The sequence below is a fragment of the Euprymna scolopes genome, chromosome 46 (genome assembly GCF_053919585.1).
Source record: "Euprymna scolopes isolate OS-2025 chromosome 46, ASM5391958v1, whole genome shotgun sequence".
In the NCBI taxonomy this organism is placed as follows: Eukaryota; Metazoa; Mollusca; class Cephalopoda; order Sepiida; family Sepiolidae; genus Euprymna; species Euprymna scolopes.
The window spans coordinates 112,232,651-112,260,150 of NC_136527.1; the positions used below are offsets into that span (position 1 = coordinate 112,232,651).

Here is a 27,500-nt window from a genome sequence, read left to right on the forward strand (position 1 = left end):
TTCTTTTTTTGGATAAAATACTGGATGTGTATTTTCCCCCCTAAAGTCCAACCCTATCCTCACCGTGGTAGGGGGGTGTAACGTTGTAGTTTAACAGCTACACGGCTAAATGGGCTCTGGCAAAAAAAAAAAAAATCCAGAAAATGTCGGCATTAGTTTGTTGCGTCCGTCATCTGGTCGTCTTTTTATATGCTTGCATGTGGCGAGCAAAAAGGCGTGAAGGGGGCAGGCTGAAAGGAGAACAATACCCGAAAGATGTAAACCGAACGAAAGAGAAAAATGGGCCTCCCTCCAAGGCCCCGTGCTCTCCCCAGCCTGCTCCCAGTTTCCCCGACTTTGCATGCAACTGGTTTTGAGCTTTTGGAAAGCTCTTTTCTCAGTGTCGGGGTGTTGACTCCACTTCCAAGTTAACAAATAGCTGCAAGTCTGGGTACGGTCCGATTGGTTCCGAAGCTCTTCCGCTGTGAGGTGCGCTTTCGAATCTCCCGAAGGGGGCTACCCTCTAAGCAGGCGACACGTGCTCGTGTTACTATGTAATGCATGCTTGCCTCGACTCGACTAAGGACGACTAGAGTTCGACTAGATTGTGTGCTCACAAGCCGCTTTAAGGCCGCTTTTATTATTCCTACTGTCTACGAACTCCGAAACGGTATGGTAGTGCAATTATATATGACCGTCCTCCAATACGAAATGGTAGTGCAATTATATACGACGGTCCTCCGATATGATAGTAGGAATGCCAGTTTTGTGAGCGATCATCGCCGTCTTATGAACACAAACTAGTGGTATCTTTACGAATCCTGTTGGGTAGAGAGAACACCTCTGTTTTCTGCTCCGCCTGTTATTCTGAGTAGAAACCGCTTTTTAGGAGATGTTCGCAGCAAAGCTTGTTTTTATATAGTGCCCCTCCTTTCGGGAGTTCATCACCTCGCTGCCCAGACAAGAGCTTTCCCCAGCGGAACCTGTTTTTTTTTTTCGTTTTTTTTTTCTTTTACTTTCCAGTTTAATGGCGAACGAACAGTCACTAGCAAGTAGTCTGCTCCGACAGGAAGATGAGTATAGTATCACCCTTTCTTCTTTCTATTTCGATTTCAGTCTTTGTGATTTGAAAATTTAATTTAACTGTTTCCATTGTTCCAGCTTTCACACAGCAGTAGATTATCAACACTATAAATATCACCTCTTTTTTATAGATTGGAACAAGCAACGAAACCTAGCAGCATCACCGTTCCTGTCTGCCACATGTCTTGTGCAGTTTGAATCAAGTATTTCTTTCTTTGCGTTCAAGCACATCTGGGTACAATCAAACTGTGTATGATGTATGTCTATCTGTTTCTTCCAACATTAGCATCTCGAAGTGTTGGCAGCAATCATTGTCATAGAAGTAGAGTAAGTACTCTTTTTCTTTCCTTCTGTGTGTATATCTTTGTAATTTCAGGTACTCCTCTTGATCATGATGGAATTCTACTATCAGCTATTGTGAGAATTATGTGGATTGGAAAAAACAACTGAATCCAGCAGCATCAGCTATCCTAGCTGCCACATGTTTCCTGTAGTTACAGAAGTCCTCAAGTAAGTGTTTCTTTCTTTGTGTACATGCACATCTGGGTACAATCAAATTCTAAACTATTAGCTTCATTTAAATGAATGCAGTTCTGCTTGTATTTCTTCTCATCAGCTAACTTATGCAACTACAAAAAAATAAACAAGTAGTACATGGGTGTTTGATCATAGCCAGAAAGTTAAATATATCATTTTAAAAAAAATCCATTAGTTATGTTGTCTCTCTTTATTATATAAATCAAAAAAATTTGTTAATAATTAAAAGAAAAAAATCATCACAGTAAAAATTATATATATGTAACAAAGAACACAAACAAACATGAAATTGCCATGAGTTTCAGCAAGAAGCAGAAAAGAGAAAAAGTGGAGATAACACCTGGGAAGTAACAGGTAAGAATTGTCTTTATTTCTTATCTCAACTAGCGCATAGATTTTTTTCAAATATACATTAAAAAAATTACCCAAGTCAAACAATTGATGGAAAAACTAAGCATTAAAGTTCAATTAAGCATAAAAAAAATAAATTCTAATAATTATGTAATCTATATACAAATTGTCTCCCTTGAATATATATATATATATATATATATATATATATATATATATATACATATTCAAGGGAGGCCATTGGTGTATAGATCACATAATAATTAGAAGTTATTTTTTTAATTGAAATATATATATATATTCAAGGGAGACAATTTGTATATATATCATATAATATTTGAAGTTATTTTTTAATTCAAATATATATATATATATATATATATATATATATATATTTATTTATTTATTTCAATTAAAAAAATAACTTCTAATAATTGTTATCTATATTCACATAGTCTTCCTTGAATATATATATATATATATATTCAAGGGAGACAATTTGTATAAAGATCACATAATTATTAGAAGTTATTTTTTTTAATTGAAATAAATAAATATATATATATATATATATTCAAGGGAGACAATTTGTATATAGATCAGATAATTATTAGAATTATTTTTTTAAATTGAAATAAATACATTTATATATATATATATATATATATATATATATATATATATATATATATATATTATACTAGCATGGGTTACTGGCGTAGCCCCAGTGTTTAGCGGTGTATGCTGCCCCCCTCCCCAACAAAAAAGAAAGCAGAGAAACGGTTAATTTTTTAAAACTTGACCCCTATTATGAACCCTTAAAATTTATTGTTTTGGGCTCCAAATGAGATATTAAGTTAGATCCATGTCCAAGGAAACTATATGTAAAATTTCAAGTGTTTAGACCCATAATTGTCGGAGGAGATTTGTAGGGTTCTCAAAGGCCAAATCATTGAAGTTTGACCCCTCAATCGCCAAATTTCTGTCCAAGTACCAATCACATAGATTTTCCAAAATCTCAGTACCCTTTTTATCAAAATTTGGAATATGTAGACTAAAATTGACAGAAATGTACACACAGACAGACATATTCAATTCTATAGATAGATAGATAGATAGATATATAATGAGAGACAGAAAGATAAATATATACAATGATTAATGAATTAGTAGAGATAGTTGTTAAATTTTTGGAAATATGTATGGAAATTTGATGGTAAGACTTAGAGCTAACTGTAAATATTTAAAATATATACACAGAAATTCAAATGACAGGACTTATATGTAGAGTGCTCAATACATCAGTAGAGCAAGGTAATAAGTTAAAAAAATGTATACGTCAATTTAGATAATCACAATTTTTTTGGTATTCTTGTGTGAATATGACATAATGTAATATAAATTTTAATAATTTTATTCTAAATGTTATGATTCTCAATGAAAAATCTAAAATGTCAATATATATATATATATATATATATATATATATATACATATATATATATTTCAATAAAAAGAATAACTTCTAATAATTATGTCATCTATATAACAATTGTCTCCCTTGAACATATATAGATTATATATATATAAAATATATATATTTATATATATATATATATATATTTATTAAAAAAAAATAACTTCTAATAATTATGTGATCTATATTAAAATTGTCTCCCTTGAATATATATATATATATATATTTATTTCAATAAAAAAAATAAGGTCTAATAAAAATTACAAATTGTCCCCCTGTAATATATATATATATATATATATATATATATATATATATATATATATACATATATTTACTTATTTCAATAAAAAAAATAACTTCTGATAATTATATGATCTATATACAAATTGTCTCCCTTTTTTAGCACTATTTAAAGTGTAATTATTAAATAAAAATCTAAATAAAATGTCTTTATTGAGCACTCTTATATAACTCTGGTTAAATCTTAATGTTTACTTATCCTGTAATAAAATAAACGTTTTATAATATCAGCTCTGTCTAGTTTTGAGCACTATTTTAAAGTGTTATTATTAAGTAAAAATCTAAATAACATGACTTTATTGCTCTGTCTCATTGATTGAATTGAAATAAATATATATATATATATATATATATATATATATTTACTTCAATTAATAAAAATAACTTCTAATTATTATATGATCTATATCAAATTGTCTCCCTTGAATATATATATATATATATATATATATTTATTTATTTCAATAAAAAAAAACTTCTAATAATTATGTGATCTATATACAAATTGTCTCCCTTAAATATATATATATATAGATTATATATATATATATGTATTTCAATTAAAAAAATAACTTCTAATAATTATGTGATTTATATATTTACCAATGATTCTTGCATGTGCTCCATAGTTTTATATAGCTGTGTAGTAAATTTAAAAATTGCTTTGTTTAATTATACAAGACGATTTTACTTTAAGAGTGCTCAATGCATTTATAGAGCTTTGTAGTAAGAGTTGGACACATTTTGGCAATTATTTTAGACAAATCTACTTCCAGAGTGCTCAATATATTAGTAGAGCTAAATAAAACATTTGAGAAACAGATATGGCATTTCAACTGCATAAATTTATTTTGACAGAGTTCAATACATTAGTAGAGCTAAATATAGACTTTCAAAAAACGTATGGCAATTCAGCTACACGAATATACTTAAGAGTGCTCAATACATTAGTAGACGAAAGAATAAAATTCAGAAAACATGAAGAGCTCTGCAGTATGTTTTGAAAACCTAAATGTCAATATGTAAGTATAGATATACTGTAAGTGTTTAATATATATATATACGTATATATATATATATATATATATATATATATATATATATATATGTATATATGACAAGTATTTAAAACAAGTTTCTTATTTGAGTGCCTAATATATTTGAGAGCTCTATGGTAACTTTATAAAACATATTTCAAAATTATGTTAGATAAATTGTCTTTGAGAGTGCTCATTTCTAAGTAGAGCTCTGTAGAAAATTTTTGAGACATGTTCAGCAATTTAAGTTCATATGAGTTAATAAATAGAGCTATATAGTGACTTGTGCAAACTTATATGGCACTTATCCTAGACAAGTTAACTCTTGTAGCTGTGCAATACGTAAGTAGAGTTCTGCATTAGTTTTGGGGTATGGTTCTCACTTTATTAAGGCAATAACTTGGACACATTATACTATGGACAAATCCATTGAGGACAACCAAAGGTAACCTGTTTTTTTCCACTCTGCTGAATAAGACTCATCCGTCTTGGTTCACTCTTGGGACATTAAAACACACAAGGTGAAGAATTAAAAAAAGAATGCAAAAATGTAAATGTCTTTGCAACTCATTCATTTTCACTTTCATAACACAAAAACATCTGTAAAAACTTGATAAAAGAATGCACAAACAATAAAATACAACTTTGCTGTCTTGGAATCTGAAATCAGTAGAAACTTCCCCTACTGAAATTCCTGCACACCTCAAAAAAAAAAAAAGAAAGAAAAAAGAATCCTTCCCAATGCAATACTTTTCAAGCAATTACAGTGTCAGACTTGGTACTGCAATGACTCTGTAAACTGAAAAAAATATACATAATAAAAAATGTTAAGCAAAATTGATTCATGTTAACACCTCTCCCAACACCACAGATTAACTACAAAAATACTTGATAAAGCAAAACACAATTACAAATGTGTATGAAAAAAATAAAAATAAAAAAAGTCAACCAAGCAATGGCTCATGATTTCCTGGTGTTTGATGGAATGTGAGTAGGCATACAGCCTGGATAATTTTCCAAGGTAAGTGATGATATTCATCATTATTGTCTTTTTGGATTAGTTCAGATATATCTCATAACTATAATTGTTTTATGTATATATTTATGTCTAGATGTTATGTGTGCTATTTGCATGTTCCCTATAGAAAAAAGCTACATAAAATCTACAAGTGTACTCTGATGTAAAATTAACCAGTAAAAACAATGCTTGTGTTCCTGATATACCAACTATTTCTTATTAGCATATAAGTTGAATCATGAAATGTATCTCCCTTGCCTGTCTCTCTTTATACCTCTGTATTTATCTAGATCTGTCTGTCTCCCTTTTCTTATTCTTTATCCCTATTCCCCGTCTTGCTATCCCAGGTAACAGTAGGCGTCGATGAGGCACATCCAGACGCCAACCTACACGGTGCAGAGAAAGGACAGAAAAAAAACTAAGTCCCGATGTGCCTAGCAGATTAGAAGGCATTTTGCTACGCCTACATGCACCCAACATGGCAGTAGGCGTCGATCGGGCACTTCAAGACACTAACTTACACTGTTTTGAACTTAGAAATTTCAATTAGATACTCGTGGACAGGTGTTGGTCTAGTAGCTCCTCATCTACCTATACCTACGTCCCCTCTTGTTTGGACTTAGAAATTTTCAATTGAATACATGCTGGGATGCCTTGGTTTATAGGATTCTCATGTACCTATACCTACATCCCCTCTTGTTTGGCCTTAGAAATTTTCAATTGAATACACGTTGAGATGACTTGGTCTATAGGATTCTCATTTACCTATACATACATCACCTCTTGTTTGGACTTAGAAATTTTCAATTGAATACACGTTGAGATGACTTGGTCTATAGGATTCTCATTTACCTATACCAACGTCCCCTCTTGTTTGGACTTAGATATTTTCAATTGAATACACGTTGAGATGACTTGGTCTGTAGGATTCTTATCTACCTATACCAACGTCCCCTCTTGTTTGGACTTAGAAATTTTCAATTGAATACACGTTGAGATGACTTGGTCTACAGGATTCTTATCTACCTATACCAACGTCCCCTCTTGTTTGGACTTAGATATTTTCAATTGAATACACGTTGAGATGACTTGGTCTGTAGGATTCTTATCTACCTATACCAACGTCCCCTCTTGTTTGGACTTAGAAATTTTCAATTGAATACACGTTGAGATGACTTGGTCTACAGGATTCTTATCTACCTATACCAACGTCCCCTCTTGTTTGGACTTAGATATTTTCAATTGAATACACGTTGAGATGACTTGGTCCATAGGATTCTTATCTACCAATACCAACGCCCCCTCTTGTTTGGACATAGATATTTTCAATTGAATACACGTTGAGATGGCTTGGTCTGTAGGATTCTTATCTACCTATACCAACGTCCCCTCTTGTTTGGACTTAGAAATTTTCAATTGAATACACGTTGAGATTACTTGGTCTGTAGGATTCTTATCGACCTATACCAACGTCCCCTCTTGTTTGGACTTAGAAATTTTCAATTGAATACACGTTGAGATGACTTGGTCTGTAGGATTCTTATCTACCTATACCAACGTCCCCTCTTGTTTGGACTTAGAAATTTTCAATTGAATACAAGTTGAGATGACTTGGTCCATAGGATTCTTATCTACCTATACCAACGTCCCCTCTTGTTTGGACTTAGAAATTTTCAATTGAATACAAGTTGAGATGGCTTGGTCTGTAGGATTCTTATCGACCTATACCAACGTCCCCTCTTGTTTGGACTTAGAAATTTTCAATTGAATACAAGTTGAGATGACTTGGTCCATAGGATTCTTATCTACCTATACCAACGTCCCCTCTTGTTTGGACTTAGAAATTTTCAATTGAATACACGTTGAGATGGCTTGGTCCATAGGATTCTTATCGACCTATACCAACGTCCCCTCTTGTTTGGACTTAGAAATTTTCAATTGAATACACGTTGAGATGAGTTGGTCTTTAGGATTCTTATCTACCTATACCAACGTCCCCTCTTGTTTGGACTTAGAAATTTTCAATTGAATACACGTTCAGATGACTTGGTCTATAGGATTCTTATCTACCTATACCTACGTCCCCTCTTGTTTGGACTTAGAAATTTTCAATTGAATACACGTTGAGATGACTTGGTCTGTAGGATTCTTATCTACCTATACCAACGTCCCCTCTTGTTTGGACTTAGAAATTTTCAATTGAATACACGTTGAGATGACTTGGTCTTTAGGATTCTTATCTACCTATACCAACGTCCCCTCTTGTTTGGACTTAGAAATTTTCAATTGAATACACGTTGAGATTACTTGGTCTTTAGGATTCTTATCTACCTATACCAACGTCCCCTCTTGTTTGGACTTAGAAATTTTCAATTGAATACACGTTGAGATGACTTGGCCTTTAGGATTCTTATCTACCTATACCAACGTCCCCTCTTGTTTGGACTTAGAAATTTTCAATTGAATACACGTTGAGATGACTTGGTCTGTAGGATTCTCATCTACCTATACCAACGTCCCCTCTTGTTTGGACTTAGAAATTTTCAATTGAATACACGTTGAGATGACCTGGTCTGTAGGATTCTTATCTACCTATACCAACGTCCCCTCTTGTTTGGACTTAGAAATTTTCAATTGAATACACGTTGAGATGACTTGGTCTGTAGGATTCTCATCTACCTATACCAACGTCCCCTCTTGTTTGGACTTAGAAATTTTCAATTGAATACACGTTGAGATGACTTGGTCTGTAGGATTCTCATCTACCTATACCAACGTCCCCTCTTGTTTGGACTTAGAAATTTTCAATTGAATACACGTTGAGATGACCTGGTCTGTAGGATTCTTATCTACCTATACCAACGTCCCCTCTTGTTTGGACTTAGAAATTTTCAATTGAATACACGTTGAGATGACTTGGTCTGTAGGATTCTTATCTACCTATACCAACGTCCCCTCTTGTTTGGACTTAGAAATTTTCAATTGAATACACGTTGAGATGACTTGGTCTGTAGGATTCTCATCTACCTATACCAACGTCCCCTCTTGTTTGGACTTAGAAATTTTCAATTGAATACACGTTGAGATGACTTGGTCTGTAGGATTCTTATCTACCTATATCAACGTCCCCTCTTGTTTGGACTTAGAAATTTTCAATTGAATACACGTTGAGATGACTTGGTCTATAGGATTCTTATCTACCTATACCAACGTCCCCTCTTGTTTGGACTTAGAAATTTTCAATTGAATACACGTTGAGATGACTTGGTCTATAGAATTCTTATCTACCTATACCAACGTCCCCTCTTGTTTGGACTTAGAAATTTTCAATTGAATACACGTTGAGATGACTTGGGCTTTAGGATTCTTATCTACCTATACCAACGTCCCCTCTTGTTTGGACTTAGAAATTTTCAATTGAATACACGTTGAGATGACTTGGTCTGTAGGATTCTCATCTACCTATACCAACGTCCCCTCTTGTTTGGACTTAGAAATTTTCAATTGAATACACGTTGAGATGACCTGGTCTGTAGGATTCTTATCTACCTATACCAACGTCCCCTCTTGTTTGGACTTAGAAATTTTCAATTGAATACACGTTGAGATGACTTGGTCTGTAGGATTCTCATCTACCTATACCAACGTCCCCTCTTGTTTGGACTTAGAAATTTTCAATTGAATACACGTTGAGATGACTTGGTCTGTAGGATTCTCATCTACCTATACCAACGTCCCCTCTTGTTTGGACTTAGAAATTTTCAATTGAATACACGTTGAGATGACCTGGTCTGTAGGATTCTTATCTACCTATACCAACGTCCCCTCTGGTTTGGACTTAGAAATTTTCAATTGAATACACGTTGAGATGACTTGGTCTCTAGGATTCTTATCTACCTATACCAACGTCCCCTCTTGTTTGGACTTAGAAATTTTCAATTGAATACACGTTGAGATGACTTGGTCTGTAGGATTCTCATCTACCTATACCAACGTCCCCTCTTGTTTGGACTTAGAAATGTTCAATTGAATACACGTTGAGATGACTTGGTCTGTAGGATTCTTATCTACCTATATCAACGTCCCCTCTTGTTTGGACTTAGAAATTTTCAATTGAATACACGTTGAGATGACTTGGTCTGTAGGATTCTTATCTACCTATACCAACGTCCCCTCTTGTTTGGACTTAGAAATTTTCAATTGAATACACGTTGAGATGACTTGGTCTGTAGGATTCTTATCTACCTATACCAACGTCCCCTCTTGTTTGGACTTAGAAATTTTCAATTGAATACACGTTGAGATGACTTGGTCTTTAGGATTCTTATCTACCTATACCAACGTCCCCTCTTGTTTGGACTTAGAAATTTTCAATTGAATACACGTTGAGATGACTTGGCCTTTAGGATTCTTATCTACCTATACCAACGTCCCCTCTTGTTTGGACTTAGAAATTTTCAATTGAATACACGTTGAGATGACTTGGTCTGTAGGATTCTCATCTACCTATACCAACGTCCCCTCTTGTTTGGACTTAGAAATTTTCAATTGAATACACGTTGAGATGACCTGGTCTGTAGGATTCTTATCTACCTATACCAACGTCCCCTCTTGTTTGGACTTAGAAATTTTCAATTGAATACACGTTGAGATGACTTGGTCTGTAGGATTCTCATCTACCTATACCAACGTCCCCTCTTGTTTGGACTTAGAAATTTTCAATTGAATACACGTTGAGATGACTTGGTCTGTAGGATTCTCATCTACCTATACCAACGTCCCCTCTTGTTTGGACTTAGAAATTTTCAATTGAATACACGTTGAGATGACCTGGTCTGTAGGATTCTTATCTACCTATACCAACGTCCCCTCTTGTTTGGACTTAGAAATTTTCAATTGAATACACGTTGAGATGACTTGGTCTGTAGGATTCTTATATACCTATACCAACGTCCCCTCTTGTTTGGACTTAGAAATTTTCAATTGAATACACGTTGAGATGACTTGGTCTGTAGGATTCTCATCTACCTATACCAACGTCCCCTCTTGTTTGGACTTAGAAATTTTCAATTGAATACACGTTGAGATGACTTGGTCTGTAGGATTCTTATCTACCTATATCAACGTCCCCTCTTGTTTGGACTTAGAAATTTTCAATTGAATACACGTTGAGATGACTTGGTCTGTAGGATTCTTATCTACCTATACCAACGTCCCCTCTTGTTTGGACTTAGAAATTTTCAATTGAATACACGTTGAGATGACTTGGTCTGTAGGATTCTTATCTACCTATATCAACGTCCCCTCTTGTTTGGACTTAGAAATTTTCAATTGAATACACGTTGAGATGACTTGGTCTGTAGGATTCTTATCTACCTATACCAACGTCCCCTCTTGTTTGGACTTAGAAATTTTCAATTGAATACACGTTGAGATGACTTGGTCTGTAGGATTCTTATCTACCTATATCAACGTCCCCTCTTGTTTGGACTTAGAAATTTTCAATTGAATACACGTTGAGATGACTTGGTCTATAGGATTCTTATCTACCTATACCTACGTTCCCTCTTGTTTGGACTTAGAAATTTTCAATTGAATACACGTTGAGATGACTTGGTCTATAGGATTCTTATCTACCTATACCAACGTCCCCTCTTGTTTGGACTTAGAAATTTTCAATTGAATACACGTTGAGATGACTTGGTCTGTAGGATTCTTATCTACCTATACCAACGTCCCCTCTTGTTTGGACTTAGAAATTTTCAATTGAATACACGTTGAGATGACCTGGTCTGTAGGATTCTTATCTACCTATACCAACGTCCCCTCTTGTTTGGACTTAGAAATTTTCAATTGAATACACGTTGAGATGACTTGGTCTATAGGATTCTTATCTACCTATACCAACGTCCCCTCTTGTTTGGACTTAGAAATTTTCAATTGAATACACGTTGAGATGACTTGGTCTATAGGATTCTTATCTACCTATACCAACGTCCCCTCTTGTTTGGACTTAGAAATTTTCAATTGAATACACGTTGAGATGACTTGGTCTTTAGGATTCTTATCTACCTATACCTACGTCCCCTCTTGTTTGGACTTAGAAATTTTCAATTGAATACACGTTGAGATGACTTGGTCTTTAGGATTCTTATCTACCTATACCAACGTCCCCTCTTGTTTGGACTTAGAAATTTTCAATTGAATACACGTTGAGATGACTTGGTCTTTAGGATTCTTATCTACCTATACCAACGACCCCTCTTGTTTGGACATAGAAATTTTCAATTGAATACACGTTTAGATGACTTGGTCTTTAGGATTCTTATCTACCTATACCAACGTCCCCTCTTGTTTGGACTTAGAAATTTTCAATTGAATACACGTTGAGATGACTTGGTCTATAGGATTCTCATTTACCTATACCTACGTCCCCTCTTGTTTGGACTTAGAAATTTTCAATTGAATACACGTTGAGATGACTTGGTCTATAGGATTCTTATCTACGTATACCAACGACCCCTCTTGTTTGGACTTAGAAATTTTCAATTGAATACACGTTGAGATGACTTGGTCATTAGGATTCTTATCTACCTATACAAACGTCCCCTCTTGTTTGGACTTAGAAATTTTCAATTGAATACACGTTGAGATGACTTGGTCTATAGGATTCTTATCTACCTATACCAACGTCCCCTCTTGTTTGGACTTAGAAATTTTCAATTGAATACACGTTGAGATGACTTGGTCATTAGGATTCTTATCTACCTATACCAACGTCCCCTCTTGTTTGGACTTAGAAATTTTCAATTGAATACACGTTGAGATGACTTGGTCTATAGGATTCTCATCTACCTATACCAACGTCCCCTCTTGTTTGGACTTAGAAATTTTCAATTGAATACACGTTGAGATGACTTGGTCTATAGGATTCTCATCTACCTATACCAACGTCCCCTCTTGTTTGGACTTAGAAATTTTCAATTGAATACATGTTGACTTGCCTTGGTCCATAGGATTCTCATCTACCTATATCTACGTCCCCTCTTGTTTGGACTTAGAAATTTTCAATTGAATACATGCTGGGATGCCTTGGTCTATAGGATTCTCATCCACCTATACCTACGTCCCCTCTTGTTTGGACTTAGAAATTTTCAATTGAATACATGCTGGGATGACTTGGTCTATAGGATTCTCATCTACCTATATCTACGTCCCCTCTTGTTTGGACTTAGAAATTTTCAATTGAATACATGCTGGGATGCCTTGGTCTATAGGATTCTCATCTACCTATATCTACGTCCCTTCTTGTTTGGGCTTAGTGTGTATGAATTGTCATCGCGTCTGTCGAAAGTGTTTAGCAGACATCCAAACATACACACATTTTCGTTTATATATATATAGATTTATTTAGTTTCTTGTTAGTTATTATGTATTGTTAGTATATTTGTCCCTGTGTTAAATGTGATCCGGTTAAAAGGGGCTGTAACGTTTGATAAGTATGGCTTCTAGCAATTTTAGTTGTTACGTGCAATTGTTAAAGTATCGAATTTTATTTCTGTTAAGATATTTCTTGAGTTACTCTACATTACTGGGCAACACCAGGATAGGGGTCAGCTAGTTTAATAATAATCCTTTAATGTTATGACAAATTGTGCAAGGTTAGGCATAGAATTTCTTGAGTTAATCTACATTCCTTGGCAACGCCAGGATACGAGTCAGCTAGTTTAATAATAATCCTCATACGTCATGAAACCGTGTCTTTTATGCTGATGGGTGAGACCATAACATTTGTCTCTTTGTAAGGGACCTGAAACGGATAATATCGGTTGACAATATGTCGACGTCATATAATTTGATCGAGAATAAAAACTCGGAGGTTGATCATGCACACGATAGTTCGCCCTTTGTCGCATCAGTTCTGTCATGGATTTACCAGCTGTTTGGAAGTTTTTATTCCCAGGCCAGTCCTTGCCAGCCCTTGTCCACACTGGCACAGCTGAAGTCCCGGGCTGGAACTGCCAACGGAACCAGCCGACTTGATGAGAATCAGCCGGCTTTGGGAGCTTGTCTCTTTGAGGTACGCCATGACCAACGTCGTAAAGTTTGTTAACCCAGTTCTGAAACAGAAAATGAAAATGAAGGAAGCTTTAATGAGTGACTAGCTGGCAGCCCGGCATTGCCCGGTCATGTAATATGATATTTTAATTTATGCGGATGTATTATTATAGAATTAATCATCTATTGATTATTATAGACTAGCCTAGGTGCAATAATGAATTCATGAATGCCTCAAGGAAGAGAGGATAGATGGCAGAAACACTAGAGGAAGACTTTCAATCTGTGGTGGAATCGGGACAAAAATGGATGCTCACATTCAATGCTGCCAAGACTAAACTTGTTTCCTTCAATAACTCCAAGAACCCTTCTCTACCACACATAGCAATGGCCAAAGACTCTTTATCTGTAAGTACATCTTTTAAACTACAAGCCCTTGCACCTCTTTGACGTAAATACCCCTGACAAATCTGACAGCTCGCTACATAATATCCCTGCAACTTATGTCCCCAATAGTAGGACCCTACATCAAAGTGGCACTGTTCCTTGTTTGGGGTAAAATAAAAAAAATAAATAAATCACCGAATAAATGCCGTAGTATCTTGTTTCCTTCAATAATTACAAGAAACGTTTTCTACCACCAATAGCAATGGCCAATGATTCTTTATCTGAAAGTACATCTTTTAAACTCCTCGGCCTAACGTTTACAGGAAATATGAGTTGGAAAAATTACATTGAGAGCATTGGCAGGACTGCTGCGAAGAAGGTAGGTTCTCTCTACCCTGCTAGAAAGCTACCAACGCCTAAAAGTATCCTGTACCTCTATAAGGCCACCATTCGCCCATGTATGGAGTATTGTTGTCACATTTGGGCTGGTGCATCTGCTACTAGTCTCTCGCTCCTAGACAAGGTTCAAAAGAGTCGCCAATCTGATAGGTCCTGAACTGTCATCTAAGCTTCAGCCTCTGTCCCATCGACGAAATGTTGCATCCCTCTGCCTGTTCTACAAGAATTTTAATGGTGAATGCTGTGACGAACTGCAAGCACTGGTACCCCCTCTACGTAAATACCCCCGACAAACAGCTAAATCCCACCCCTTCACAGTAGAGATCCCTAGATGTAAAAGAGCCTTCTACTCCAGTAGTTTCTTCCCCAGAACCGCTAGACTTTGGAATCCCCTTCCGGGTTCCTGCTTCCCTAACTGTACTGACATGCAGAAGTTCAAGTGTAACATGAACCGACATCTTGCTGCCCAACTCCCTACATAGTACTCCTGTAGCTTATGTCTCCGATAGTAGCCCCCTACATCAAAGTGGCAACGTGCCTTGTTTGGGGTGAAAGTGTAATAAAAAAAACAAAAAAAACAATTATGTTTTCTTTTCAGTACGTTGAATGCAAGATGGGGAAAAAGCAAATTCACACAATTTACTTATTTCAATGCAAGGCAGGCCAAAAAGCTGCTGAAACAGCTCACAATATTAAGGAAGTGTTTGACCGAGGAACCACTATTGAACACACAGCACAATGGTGGTTTAAGAAATGTCATTGCAGTGACGGGAGTCTTAAAGATGATGAGTGTAGTGGTCGGCCATCGGATGCTGACAACGATCAATTAAAAGCCTTAGTCAAAGCCAATCCACACACAACTGTTCGAGAAATTGCTTCTGAATTAGACGTAACGCATACAACGATTTCCAAGCACTTGAGACAGATTGGAAAAACACAAAAACTTGATAAATGGGTACCTCACAGCCAAAAGAGACGCAGTTAGGAAGTGTCAGCTTCTCTGCTTTTACACAACAAGAACAACTCGTTTCTCGACCGGGTTGTGACTTGTGATGAAAAGTGACTTCTTTATGACATCCGGAGCTGCTCACCTCAGTGGTTAGATGCCAATGAAGCTCCACGACACTTCTTGGAGCCAGAGTTGCACCAAAAGAAGATCTTGCTGACTGTTTGGTGGTCTGCCACGACCGGTCTCATCCATTACAGTTCTTTGAATGCAGGTGAAATCATTATGGCGGTGAAGTACTCTCAACAAATGGATGAAATGCATCAGAAACTTCAACAACAACACCCAGCATTAGTCAACTGAAAAGGCCCAATTCTCCTCCATGACAATGCCCGAGCACACGTTGCTAAACTGACCCTGCAGAAGTTTAATGAATTCAACTGCAAAACTCTACCTCATCCACCATACTCTCTAGATCTCTCCCCTACCGACTACCACTTTTTCAAGCATCTCGACAACTTTCTGCATGAGAAATGCTTCAAAAACCTAAGCGATATCAAAAACGCCTTCAGCGACTTCATCGCCACCAGAACGCAAGATTTTTACGTTACTGGCATAAATACACTTGTTTTGCGTTGGCAAAAGTCTGTTGATTCTGATCGTGCTTATTTCGATCAATAAAATTTTATATTTGAACCGATATGTTCATCTGCATTTAAAAGTTAAAAACTGCAGGAACTTTCTTGTCAACCTGATAAAACTCCAAGGATCGACCCCTGAGGCACACCCGCATTAATACCATGTTGTTTAGATGTACGGCCATCAAAGACAACTTACTTTTTTCTCTTGATCTGATTATGTCGAGTCCAGAAGCCCTATAGGATTTAATTATCATGAAAATTTTCTGCTGGCCTGTTTCCTGATTGAATAAAACATGGTGGCCTTCAAGTCCAATGTAAACAAATTCTTGTTCAGCCGTCCCCATAAATAATCAACTTCTACCCAATTTACTCCATTAACCATTACTAAACTACCACCTTACATTCATTAACTCTTATCCTCGAGTGGCCTTCGGGGCTTGATATGTGATGACTCTCAAAAAAAAAAAAGAAAAAAAAATACTAATAACAATATTGTCACTGGTAAAGGTAATGTCGATTACGGCTTATTTCATGCAAAACAGTAAATCATCTCACCTGATGGGAATTTTTCCTGGGCCGAACTGTAAACCTTCCGATCGGGTGGGTCCTAAAAATAAGATGCAACACGATAAAGCAGTCTATATATATATTTTATTATTTTTCAAAAAGTTGATTTCACAAGCGAGAAAACTATTTGATATTGTTGTACCGATTCTAAATACAAGGGTCATTCTTAAAGTAAAGCCTCCTATTTTTTATTGAAGTTAAAGAACTACCAAGACGGGAGGAGTATCATCATAATAAGCAACGTTTTCGTATTATTTGGATTCATCTTATCTACTTTTCTCATCTTGAATGTGATTTTCACAACGTTTCGGTTGATGTAACCTTCGACCTTCTTAAATAAAAACACATGGGAGGCTTTACTTTTGGAATGACCCTAGTATGACAAAGCACGCTCCAGACACTCATGCACAGCCATCGTTCATGCTGACGAAAACGCATTGAGAATGGTGTTGACTATGTAGAAAAATTAATTTTGGAACCGAAAAAGTTTGCTTTGACGTTTCTGAATTTTTGAGATGAGGATTGGTTATATGTATTATTTGGATTCATCGGATCCACTGTTCTCATCTTGAGTGTGATTTTCACAACATTTCGGTCGATATAACCTTTGGCCTTCTTCAGATGTATCTTTTTGAACTCAGGAATGCTTCTGTTTCGGGAATTTGGACGGAATTTCGAGCGGAGCCCTTTATTTACTTTATGCATGGACCCGTGGCATAGTGATTAGAGTACTTGGGAAAAATCAATTGTAAAAGTGACCTTCTCCGGAAGGTTGAAGGTTCAATCCTCGGTGTGGGTGACCGAAAAATACAATTGCGAATTACTTAGGACCTCTATCCAGTCATGGCTGACGGAACAAGAGCACGTTACCCCCATGAAGTAAATAAAGGGTTCTGTTTGAAATTCCGTCCAACTTTCCGAGTTTGACAGAAACATTCCCAAGTTTGACAAGATACACCTGAAGAAGGTCGAAGGTTACATCGACCGAAACGTTGTGAAAATGACACTCAAGATGAGAACAGTAGTCCGATGAATCCAAATAATATGAATAACCAATCCTCATCTAAAAAAATTCAGAAACGTCAAAGCAAACTTTTGTGTTCCGAAATTAATTTTTCTACATGATCAACACCATTCTCAATGCACTTTTGCCAGCAATGAACGATGGCTCTGCATGAGTGTCTGGAGTATGATTTGTCATATGAGGGTTATTAAAAGAGTAAAGCCTCCTATTATCTTTAACACAAAAAGTTGACACACATCCATGACAGAAGTTGCTTTCTTAGAGTCTCACACTGTCAATATCTGCAACAGAGAAGTGAAACTTTCAGGTCATAAATGCATAAGTTCAGTCATCATAACAATGCAATTTTTAAACCGCTTCTGATCTATTAGAGTGGAATAAAAATAGGAGGCATGTTATGTGAACAAATATCTTGCCACCCAACTCCCCATTAAGGGTGCCCCTTCTACGTGACTTTGCCAGTGTAGCCAATTCTTCGTCCTTAGGATAATCTTTGTTCGTTTAATTTCTATTATTCAGCAATTTTTACTTTTCCATTAAAAAAATAATAACTGCATTATTTACCTTAGCATATCTTCCATGTTTGGATAATGAGGTACCCTGGGTGGCATATTTATCCAGTACGGGTAACGGCTCTGTGAACTCAAATGGAACAGGGTATCAGACATGTTTTCTCAAATAGAGTTGCTTTTCTGCAAATAAAAAATAAAAACACATCTGTAATATCAAATGAAAGTGCTCATACACACACACACACACACACATATATATATATATATATATATATATATATATATATATATATATATATATATATATATATATATATATGTAATGATTTTCTTTCTTAATTTTTTTCCAGTGCCTCCAATTGTGTGGATGGACTTTTGCGGTCAGCACTTGCCTTTTTCTGTCATACATCAAATACACAATGAATAAGGAAAACCCACTCACCTGGTTAAATAGCCAGTATACAGCCTATGAAGTAGTATCCCACCCACTCTGGGCGATGGCAGTAAGCTGGGTCATAATCATCTGTGCATCAGGCAATGGAGGTAAGTAATGACCAAGAAACAAATAAATCTCACAGATTGATATTTGATTCTGGTTAGCCAGTTTTTATTCATTGTTGTTGCCCACTGTTTTTTGCATCAAAAACTGCTTCCTTCAGTTTCTTTCAAAAAAATACTTATTCCTCAAATGTGTTATCTTAAGACTTCTAAGGTTAATACAAACCCTTGTTCGCTTCTAGGTATCACTATTTAAATCAAAGTAAAATTCAACTAGCAATGCGTATTGAAATCGATATTTTATTCTGCTTAGCCAGTTTGTATTCATTGTTGTTGCACAATGTTCTTTAAAGTTAAAAATAGTACCTCATTCAGTTTCTTTAAAACAATACTTATTCCTCAATTGTTTCTTATCCTAAGATATTTAAGTTTAATACAAATCCTTGTTCCTTTCTAGCTATGAATCTCACAAACTGATATTTGATTTTGCCTAGCCAGCTTTTATTCATTGTCATTGCCTTTGGTGCTATTCTTTTTTTTTATTTTTCTAAGGCACACACACAAATTGAAATTTATAAATTCATTTGCGTGGGCATTACAGCATCCACCCACACCTCTTGGGTCAAAAAGCCGGAATGTTTGAGAAATGGCCGTAGTTGAAAGCATGTTTCTTCATAAAAAATATGATTTTTTGACCAATCAGGGCTCGATTTAAAAAACTTATTCTTGCAAGCTTCTGGGAGCCTCTAAAAAAATATAAAACAGCAAGAACTTCTCTCGTCAGAGAGAGACAACAGACACCAGCAGAAAGACAAGTCACAAGGCTAACGCTCGCCGAGTGAATTCAGTAGCTGAGATGACAGATTTTCTTGCACGCCAAGGAACATTATTTGACTCTCTCTTTCTCTTACTTCAGCACAACACGTAGTAGGACTCTTTCTTTCACGCTCTCAAGTCTTCACCTTTTTCCTCCCTTCCTTCTTTCATGCAGACAGCCACCTTTGCGCACACTAAAAAAGTAATTTCTTTTCTTTTAACGTAAGTTTATTTTACATTATTTGGTAGTGTATTTCTTTTTATTTATTTGTATCGGAGGACTTATGCAATCGATATTTGATTCTGCCTAGCCAGTTTTTATTCAAATGCAGCTTTAACACAAATCTTTTTTTTTTTTCTTTTAAGGAATGATCAGCCACATCCTTTCCTGGAAGTTCTGGATCATAATGAACCGTTTAACGTATTGTGCTTATCTCCTCCATCCCATTATCATCATGGTTGGTATGAGGATGAGCATGACCCCACTCTACCTATCAAATGCAACGACTGTAAGTTTTCACTTTTTATACATCTTTATCATATTTTTTTTAAATTACATTTTCAACCCAAACAAGGCACATTGCCACTTTGATGTAGGGGGCTACTATCAGGGGCAACAACTACTGGGGTACTATGTAGGGATTTGGGCAGCAAGATGTCGGTTCACGTTGCACTCGAACTTCTGCACGCCAGTACAGTTGGGGAAGCAGGGACATGGAATGGAATTCCAAAGTCTTGGATATTTGATTCTGCCTAGCCAGAATGATTTACCAAAACATTAAATCCTTAGTATGTTAAAAATCACTTTTAATTTTTTGTTTTTATTCCACATCTACGCTTTCGTTGGTCATCTCTGTTTTAATTATTCTTTTTTCGATATTTGATTTTTGCCTAACCAGAATAAATTACCAAAACTTTAAATCCTTAAAATCACTTTTATTTTTTTTCCTTTTTATTCCAGATCTATGCTTTCATTGGTCATCTTACGATCTCCTATGGCGTCGCGTTCATTGTGTCGCTCCTGTTTGAAATGCCCATCAGAATGCTCGAAAAGGTTATGTCAAATCGCAAATGAGAATGAAGATAAGCCTGTCAGGGGATTGCTGACTTTCAACATCATTTTCTTTTTCATTTTTTAACTTTTATTTACTCTAAACAAGACACATTGCCACTGAAGCATAAGGGACTACTGTGGTAGGGGCCAGATTTATAGGGGTTTAGAAGCAAGATGTTTGTTCACATTACATTTAAATTCTGTATGTTGGTACTGTTAGGGAAACAGGGAGCTGGAAATGAATTTTACATCAATTCCTACAGTTTATGCCAATGTTATCTGTTTGGTATGTAAAAATGTTCAGGGTCTTTGATATGACAGGGCCGCCAGAGAATATTAATGGTTCCCTTGAAAGACAGAAGAACCATAAATACTTGGCTTTTGTCCTTAAAATTTTATTCAAGCCAGAAATTACTTACACATCATCTGTAGAATATTATTACCCCCCCCCCAATAAAAATGGACAAAATGTTTATTATTTACTTTAGCGTAAGAAATCAAGTCATGTCTTTGAGCATTCGTATAGAAAGATAATTTCTCTGGCATTTGTTCAATATCAGGTTTTGAGTACTGGGCCTGACACTTGACAAGATCAAATAAAACCCAACTGATAGACACAGACACACACCTGGCCGGAAGAAATAAAACCTGGCTGATTGACACAAATCCATACCTGGCTGGAAGAAATAAAACCAGGCCGATTGACACAGACACACACTTGACTACATTTTTTTTTTTTTACAATTGTTTGTGTTAATTTTACTAATTAAAGATGTCTGTACATTTTTTTGGAAAATAGGCACTAAAAGCAAGTTGACCCGCACCCCATAGAAATAAAAATCTTCTGTTTTCCCCTGATGAATGGCAAAAAAACAACAACATTTATTTTCTTTTCACCATCACGTTTATTATACTTCTCCATTTTTAAAATGACCATCAGTAATTGCCCGTGTATCACTACCATGGCTACAGCGAATACTAAAATAACACTTGTAGGATAAAAACTATCAGGTTGTATTGTTCCGGATGAGGGGTTGATAGAGTAGCGTCCGTTTTCTTGTCACGAGACCATCCTCCTAGATATTATCTCCTCCTTTTTGGTTTGGCAATAGGGCTTTTGTTAAGATTGGCACTCCCTTGTTTACAAAGCCATTCGGCGAAAATGAAGTCAGACAAATTTAAAGATTAAAAAAAAAATAACTGCATAAGCATATTTTGGCACTTCTACACTATCAGAACAAAATTTTTTAGTCGATAAATAGTTTTCAGATAAAAACAATGGTTTCTATTGATTTTTTTTTTGTCAATTTTAATTAATTAGAATGTTAAGTTCCTGAATATTACTGAATTATAAAAAAAACAACTTTAATCGTTTTAGCATGTGAAAAATTGCCGCCATCTTGTTTAAATAGAAATGGAAAATTACCTCCTATTTGAACTCTCCTATGTCTTACGATCATTTTCATCAAATTCTATTTTATTTTCTTTAATAAATAATTTTCTACCGTATCGATTTTCGTAATTTTTGGATATAATCATTTTAAAAATACAAGGAATACATAGATACCATTGTTTTCATGTGAAATTCAATATTACCATTTCCGAAATTTCGTCCCAATAGTGTAGAATTGTCCATATTTTTATTATAAAGATTATAATTTTGTTATAGAAGTATAAATAAAAGATTATTTGGCACTTCTGCACAACAGTGACACTCCCTCCGCATCTTTAATACTAGCTTTTCTTCCTAAAAATCGAACCTTTTGCTCGGTATCATAACAAATTGTTTTTAGCCGTAAAAAAATAAAAAAAAAAACTACTTGGTGAAATTTTTGCGGGGAGATCTTTATTCCATAACGGATACGTAAACTATGACTTTTTATCGATATTTTCATTTTTTTAATATCTTGATTAAACTGTACAAGTACCTGTTGGCCATCCGTACCTTTAAATTTGTCTGACGTCACTTCCGTCAAATGGCTTTGTAAACAAATAAGTGCCAATTTTAACAAAAGCCGGCAATAGTGATAATGTAGTATCAATATTATTGTCATGCCATGTTACTCCCAGGGATTACCAATTTTTTTTTGTAGTGGGAGAGGGAGGTCGTGTTTCTTTTGTTGTCTCAAGACCATCCTTCCAGGCATTATTCCTCCTTTTTTTGTGGACGTAATAAAATTCCGAACAATAATTACGTTTACTTTCTTTTAAAAAATTGTTTATTATTTATTTTTGTTGTTTTTGTTTTTACAGAAAAAAAAATCATTCCAATAAATGTCCATTGTTTTTATTTTATTTTTACATGAATAAAAATTTTATGAAAATTGTGTATTTTTTATTTCTATGCTTTATCAAAATTAATTTAGGTAAAACTTTTTGGCAGTCTTGCACTTCCGGCAGACTCGAAAGTAAGTTCGACAACTCTATAAGGGTCACCACATCAGTATTTTACACCGTCAAATCATGTGTTATTTTGTAAAGAAAATTATATTGAACGAATTTGATTAAATAAAGTAAACGAACAAAATATACATTTTTATATATTTACTAGACTACCCGTGACCCGTTGGGTCAGTATGTTATATTAGCTATGGAATTCATGTATTATGACACTTGTGACGTAAAGAAAATGTTTTGTTTTTTGACATAACAGAAACATTTCTATGAAAGTATATTAAAATGAAAAAAGAATATAGATAGATTTCTATGAGTCGTTCTGTTTATTATAATTGATTATTTTTGAAAAAAAAAATACAGTTACTGAATTATAAGTCGTTGGCCATACTTATCGGTAAATGTGCACTGAACAGATACCATAATACTTATTATAGTTAAATACAAATTTTGATATATCTGCTTTTTTTTTTACATCGTTCATTTCTGTATTACGTTTAAATAATAATTTCGAAATAATAACATTAATATTTCAGGTCAAAATCTGCAAAAGAAGCGATTTGTGTTTATTTGTTTACGTTGTTATGGGTTAATGTTTATGCGCGCATGCGCAACCGGATGTCGTAAACCGGAACATTGTATCGTTACAAGGTCATTTGAGTTTTATAATTATATAGATAACTGTTTATTTAACAGAAAAAAAGAAACAATTTTCAGAAAGTGTATTACGGTCTTAACAAAGCAAAATAAAAAAAAAACTGTGAAACTTTGTTGTGTGTAAAGTGTAAAACTTGAAAAAAAGTATTTAAAAAAATATTTAAAAAAATCTTTGAAAACATTAATAATTCATAATATCGTGATAAAACTTTAATAATTCGTAATATCGTGATTTGACGTTTTTAGCCTCAAATTACATTTTAAAAAAAATATTAAAATATTTTTTTTAAAACCGTGAAACTTTGCTGTGCGTAATAAAAGAAGATAAAAAATATTTAACATTTTCAAAATATTTTTTATTAAATATTAATCAAATACTTTTCATTATATGTTCTAAAACTATATCGTGATTTGACGGTGTAACATACTGATGCGACCCTTTCTAGAGTTGTCGAACTTGCTTTTGAGTTTGCCAACATTTTTTATTAAATTTTTACGACGTGCCCCAGCGTATTATAAGCACCCCAATCACCCCATGTTAAGAACGGCTTTCGGAATAAACACCCCCTCCCCAACATAGAAAACCGTTCTTAACATGGGGCGGTTGGGGTGTTTATAATATGCTCGGGCACATCGTAAAAATTGACCCTGTTTTTTTATATTATTTTTTTAAAATTTTGTTTTAAACAAAAACAATATCACGTACTTAATTGTCATGTCAAAAATAGTAATATATCCAAAAATGTATTTTGAAATGTAAATAACTGGAGACCATGTTTGAACAGGCGGCATATGGAAGGGGCCAACCCTCAGTTTGTTCAGGTATGCTGAAAACGAATATCGCAAGGAAAATTAGCAGAGACAAATAGTTTCGGAGCTAGTTTTATTAATGCGTGTATTTTGAACTGTAAATCACTGGCGACCATGTTTGAACAGGTGTCATATGAAAGGGGCCTACCCTCAATTTGTTCAGGTATGGTGAAAACGAATACCGCAAGGAAAATTAGAAGAGACAGACAGACTACTAGTTTTGTAGCTAGTTTTATTAATGCGTATATTTTGAAATGTAAATCACCAAACCAAAATAAAGAGGACAAAATAAAGGCAACCCTAATCAAAAATATGGTTTATTACATCGCCAAAAAAAAAAAAAAAGAAGAATCGGGAGCTCCAATAATACGATAATTTCGTGGGGAAGTAAATTGTTTTCTTTTTTTCTAACTTGGTTTTAAAAAGTTTTTATTGCTAACATTTATTTTCATGAACTCTAACCACACCTCACAACCCTAATCCGGCCGGTCGGGAAAAAAGTTTTTATTTTTTTAAATTTTGTTGAAACCGACGAAATGAATTTTAATTTAAACTTCGTTTGACGTTGGCACGTGCAGATAACACACATACGCACGTACGCACGCCGACACACACACACACACGCACGCACGCACGCACGCACGCACCCACGCACAGATAAGAATCGCTTGTCACACATTCTCTGCACATGCCGGTGCCGGGGTCAAACAGAAGTTAAATGAATCGATTAAAAATGGCTCCACAAAGTTGTGTCTGAACTTTTTATTCTATGAAACTTAAGATAATTAAAACGAAATAATCGTGACCCGTGGAAATTCCACGGCGAATATTTCGCATTCAATAAGAACAAAACGAAAAAGTACCGAACAAATAAATATATAAGAAAATGTTGTTTTAACTTATTTTAAAACGTATATTTAACACAAACAAAAGTAGCGCACAATTTTAAGTTAGAACAATAAAGAAGTGTCTGATATTTTACAGTCATCTTGTGAGACTCAACAATCGCTCCGAACTCGAAAATTAAGCAAAATACTGGTAGCAACACATCCAATAAATGTCAGCAAACGTTCGAACATGTTTTCTTTTTCACATTAGCGAAACTCTTATTAGAGCAAAAGCGAAAATGAGAAGCAAACACAAATGAAGAAGTCGGTTTTTATCGTTGAGCACAAAAACAAAAACAAAAAGAGTATCTAATCTAATAGGCCCCGTGCTATAGGCCAATCTCCAAAGTCTGTCCCATCGCCTCAGTGTTGCATCATCCCTGTTTACAAGTACTTTAATGAGATGTGCTCTGATGAATCCATAGCACTTATACCAGTGCCCGGAAAACTTGTCCCGGGAAAACTCGTCTCGAAGTCGAGTGTCGGCGTTCTTGTCTCGAAGTAAGTTTTTTTTAACACAGTTGAGTTGGAAATGGATTTCTGCACGTGCATCATGGCTGGACGATAAGAATAACAATACAAATAACAATAATTATTATCTTCAAGTCTCTTCTTAAAGGGGCATTCGGCTACGAAGTTACAACTAGCTAATCGACACGCGACACTGTCAATGAGTTATGCGAAACAGACGGACTCTTCCGCTGTATCAAAGTTATTAAGTGTGGTTAGACTGAAACTCATTAAAGCCAGTAATCTAAGTTTCAACTAGCTAATAGACATTCGGCACTTTCAATGAGTTATGCGATCACCGCCACTTGTCCAAAAACGGACTGTTCCGCTGTATCACAGTTATTAAGGGTTGTTAGAGTGTAACTCATCAGAGCCAGTAACCTAACTTACAACTAGCTAGTCAACATTCGACACTGTCATTGAGTTATGCGATACACTGCTAATTGTCCAGAGACGGACTGTTCTACTGTATCACAGTTGTAAAGGATGGTTAGACTAAAACTCATAAGAGCCAGTAATCTAATTTACAACTACCTTATCAATAGTAGACACTTTCACTGAGTTTACGTGTGTGTGTGTGTGTCTTTTTGTGTGTGTGTGGTTCGTTAACATTCGGACTGTCCATTTTAAAATCGTTCGGGTATGCTGAAAACGACTATCGCAAGGCACAGACAAATAGTTTTCGAGATACTAATACGTATATTTCGAGATACTAATACGTATATTTTGAAATGTAAATCACTGGCGACCATGTTTGAACAGGCGGCATATGAAAGGGGCAAACCCTCAGTTTGTTCAGGTATGCTGAAAACGAATATCGCAAGGAAAATTAGCACACACAGACAGAGTTTATTTTGGGAGCTAGTTTTATTAATGCGTGTATTTTGAAATGCAAATCCTTGGCGACCATGTTTGAACAGGTGATATATGAACGGGGGCAACCATCAGTTTTTCAGGTATGCTGAAAACGAATATCGCAAGGAAAATTAGCACAGACAGACAGACTACTAGTTTTGGAGCTAGTTTTATTAATGCGTGTATTTTGAAATGTAAATCACTGGCGACCATGTTTAAACAGGCGGCATATGAAAGGGGCCAACCCTCAGTGTGTTCAGGTATGCTGAAAACGAATATCGCAAGGAAAATCAGCACAGACTGACTATAGATTCACCATCAAAGTAGTGAAATTTTTTTTTTTATATAAAGGAATCACTACTTATCAAGTCCCAGAGGCCACTCGAGGATAAGGGTTAAAGTGTGTACAGTAGTCAATGGACAATATCATAGTAATCGTTAGAAGTGTACATTTGGTAAATTGGATTATTTAAGAGGAACGGCTCATCAAGAACTTATTTACATTGGACTTGAAGACGATGAAATAAAAATATAAAGTTGAAAGAACTAGCGAAAAATATCATTTTAACGATGCCTTTCAAATCGTAAACTGCTTGTTTACATTTGTGTACATTTTTCGAAGATAATAAAAAGTGTAAAAAAAGGCAAACCTTTAGAATCCTAAAAAGATCTCCCGGAAGCATTTTTGCTACATGAAAAA

The 27,500-nt window shown here is 35.1% G+C and overlaps 1 protein-coding gene across 1 annotated transcript; it reads right to left on the reverse strand.

Moving 5' to 3' along the window:
* Positions 1-13,174: 13,174 nt before the first annotated feature.
* Positions 13,175-18,508, reverse strand: LOC145270406 (uncharacterized). Its single transcript, XM_080126050.1, has 3 exons — positions 18,372-18,508; positions 16,772-16,823; positions 13,175-13,905 (listed from the first exon to the last, which is right to left on the reverse strand). The coding sequence occupies exons 1-3, from the start codon at positions 18,473-18,475 to the stop codon at positions 13,513-13,515; spliced, it is 549 nt and encodes a 182-aa protein (XP_079982176.1). The 5' UTR covers positions 18,476-18,508; the 3' UTR covers positions 13,175-13,512.
* Positions 18,509-27,500: the final 8,992 nt, after the last annotated feature.

Coding starts and splice junctions, on each gene's coding strand:
- LOC145270406 (XM_080126050.1), bottom strand. CDS start 18,475: ATGTCTGATACCCTGTTCCATTTGAGTTCACAGAGCCGTTACCCGTAC. Junction 16,824..18,371: donor AACATGGAAGATATGCTAAG/GTAAATAATGCA, acceptor TCTTATTTTTAG/GACCCACCCGATCGGAAGGT. Junction 13,906..16,771: donor CCAGGAAAAATTCCCATCAG/GTGAGATGATTT, acceptor TTTCTGTTTCAG/AACTGGGTTAACAAACTTTA.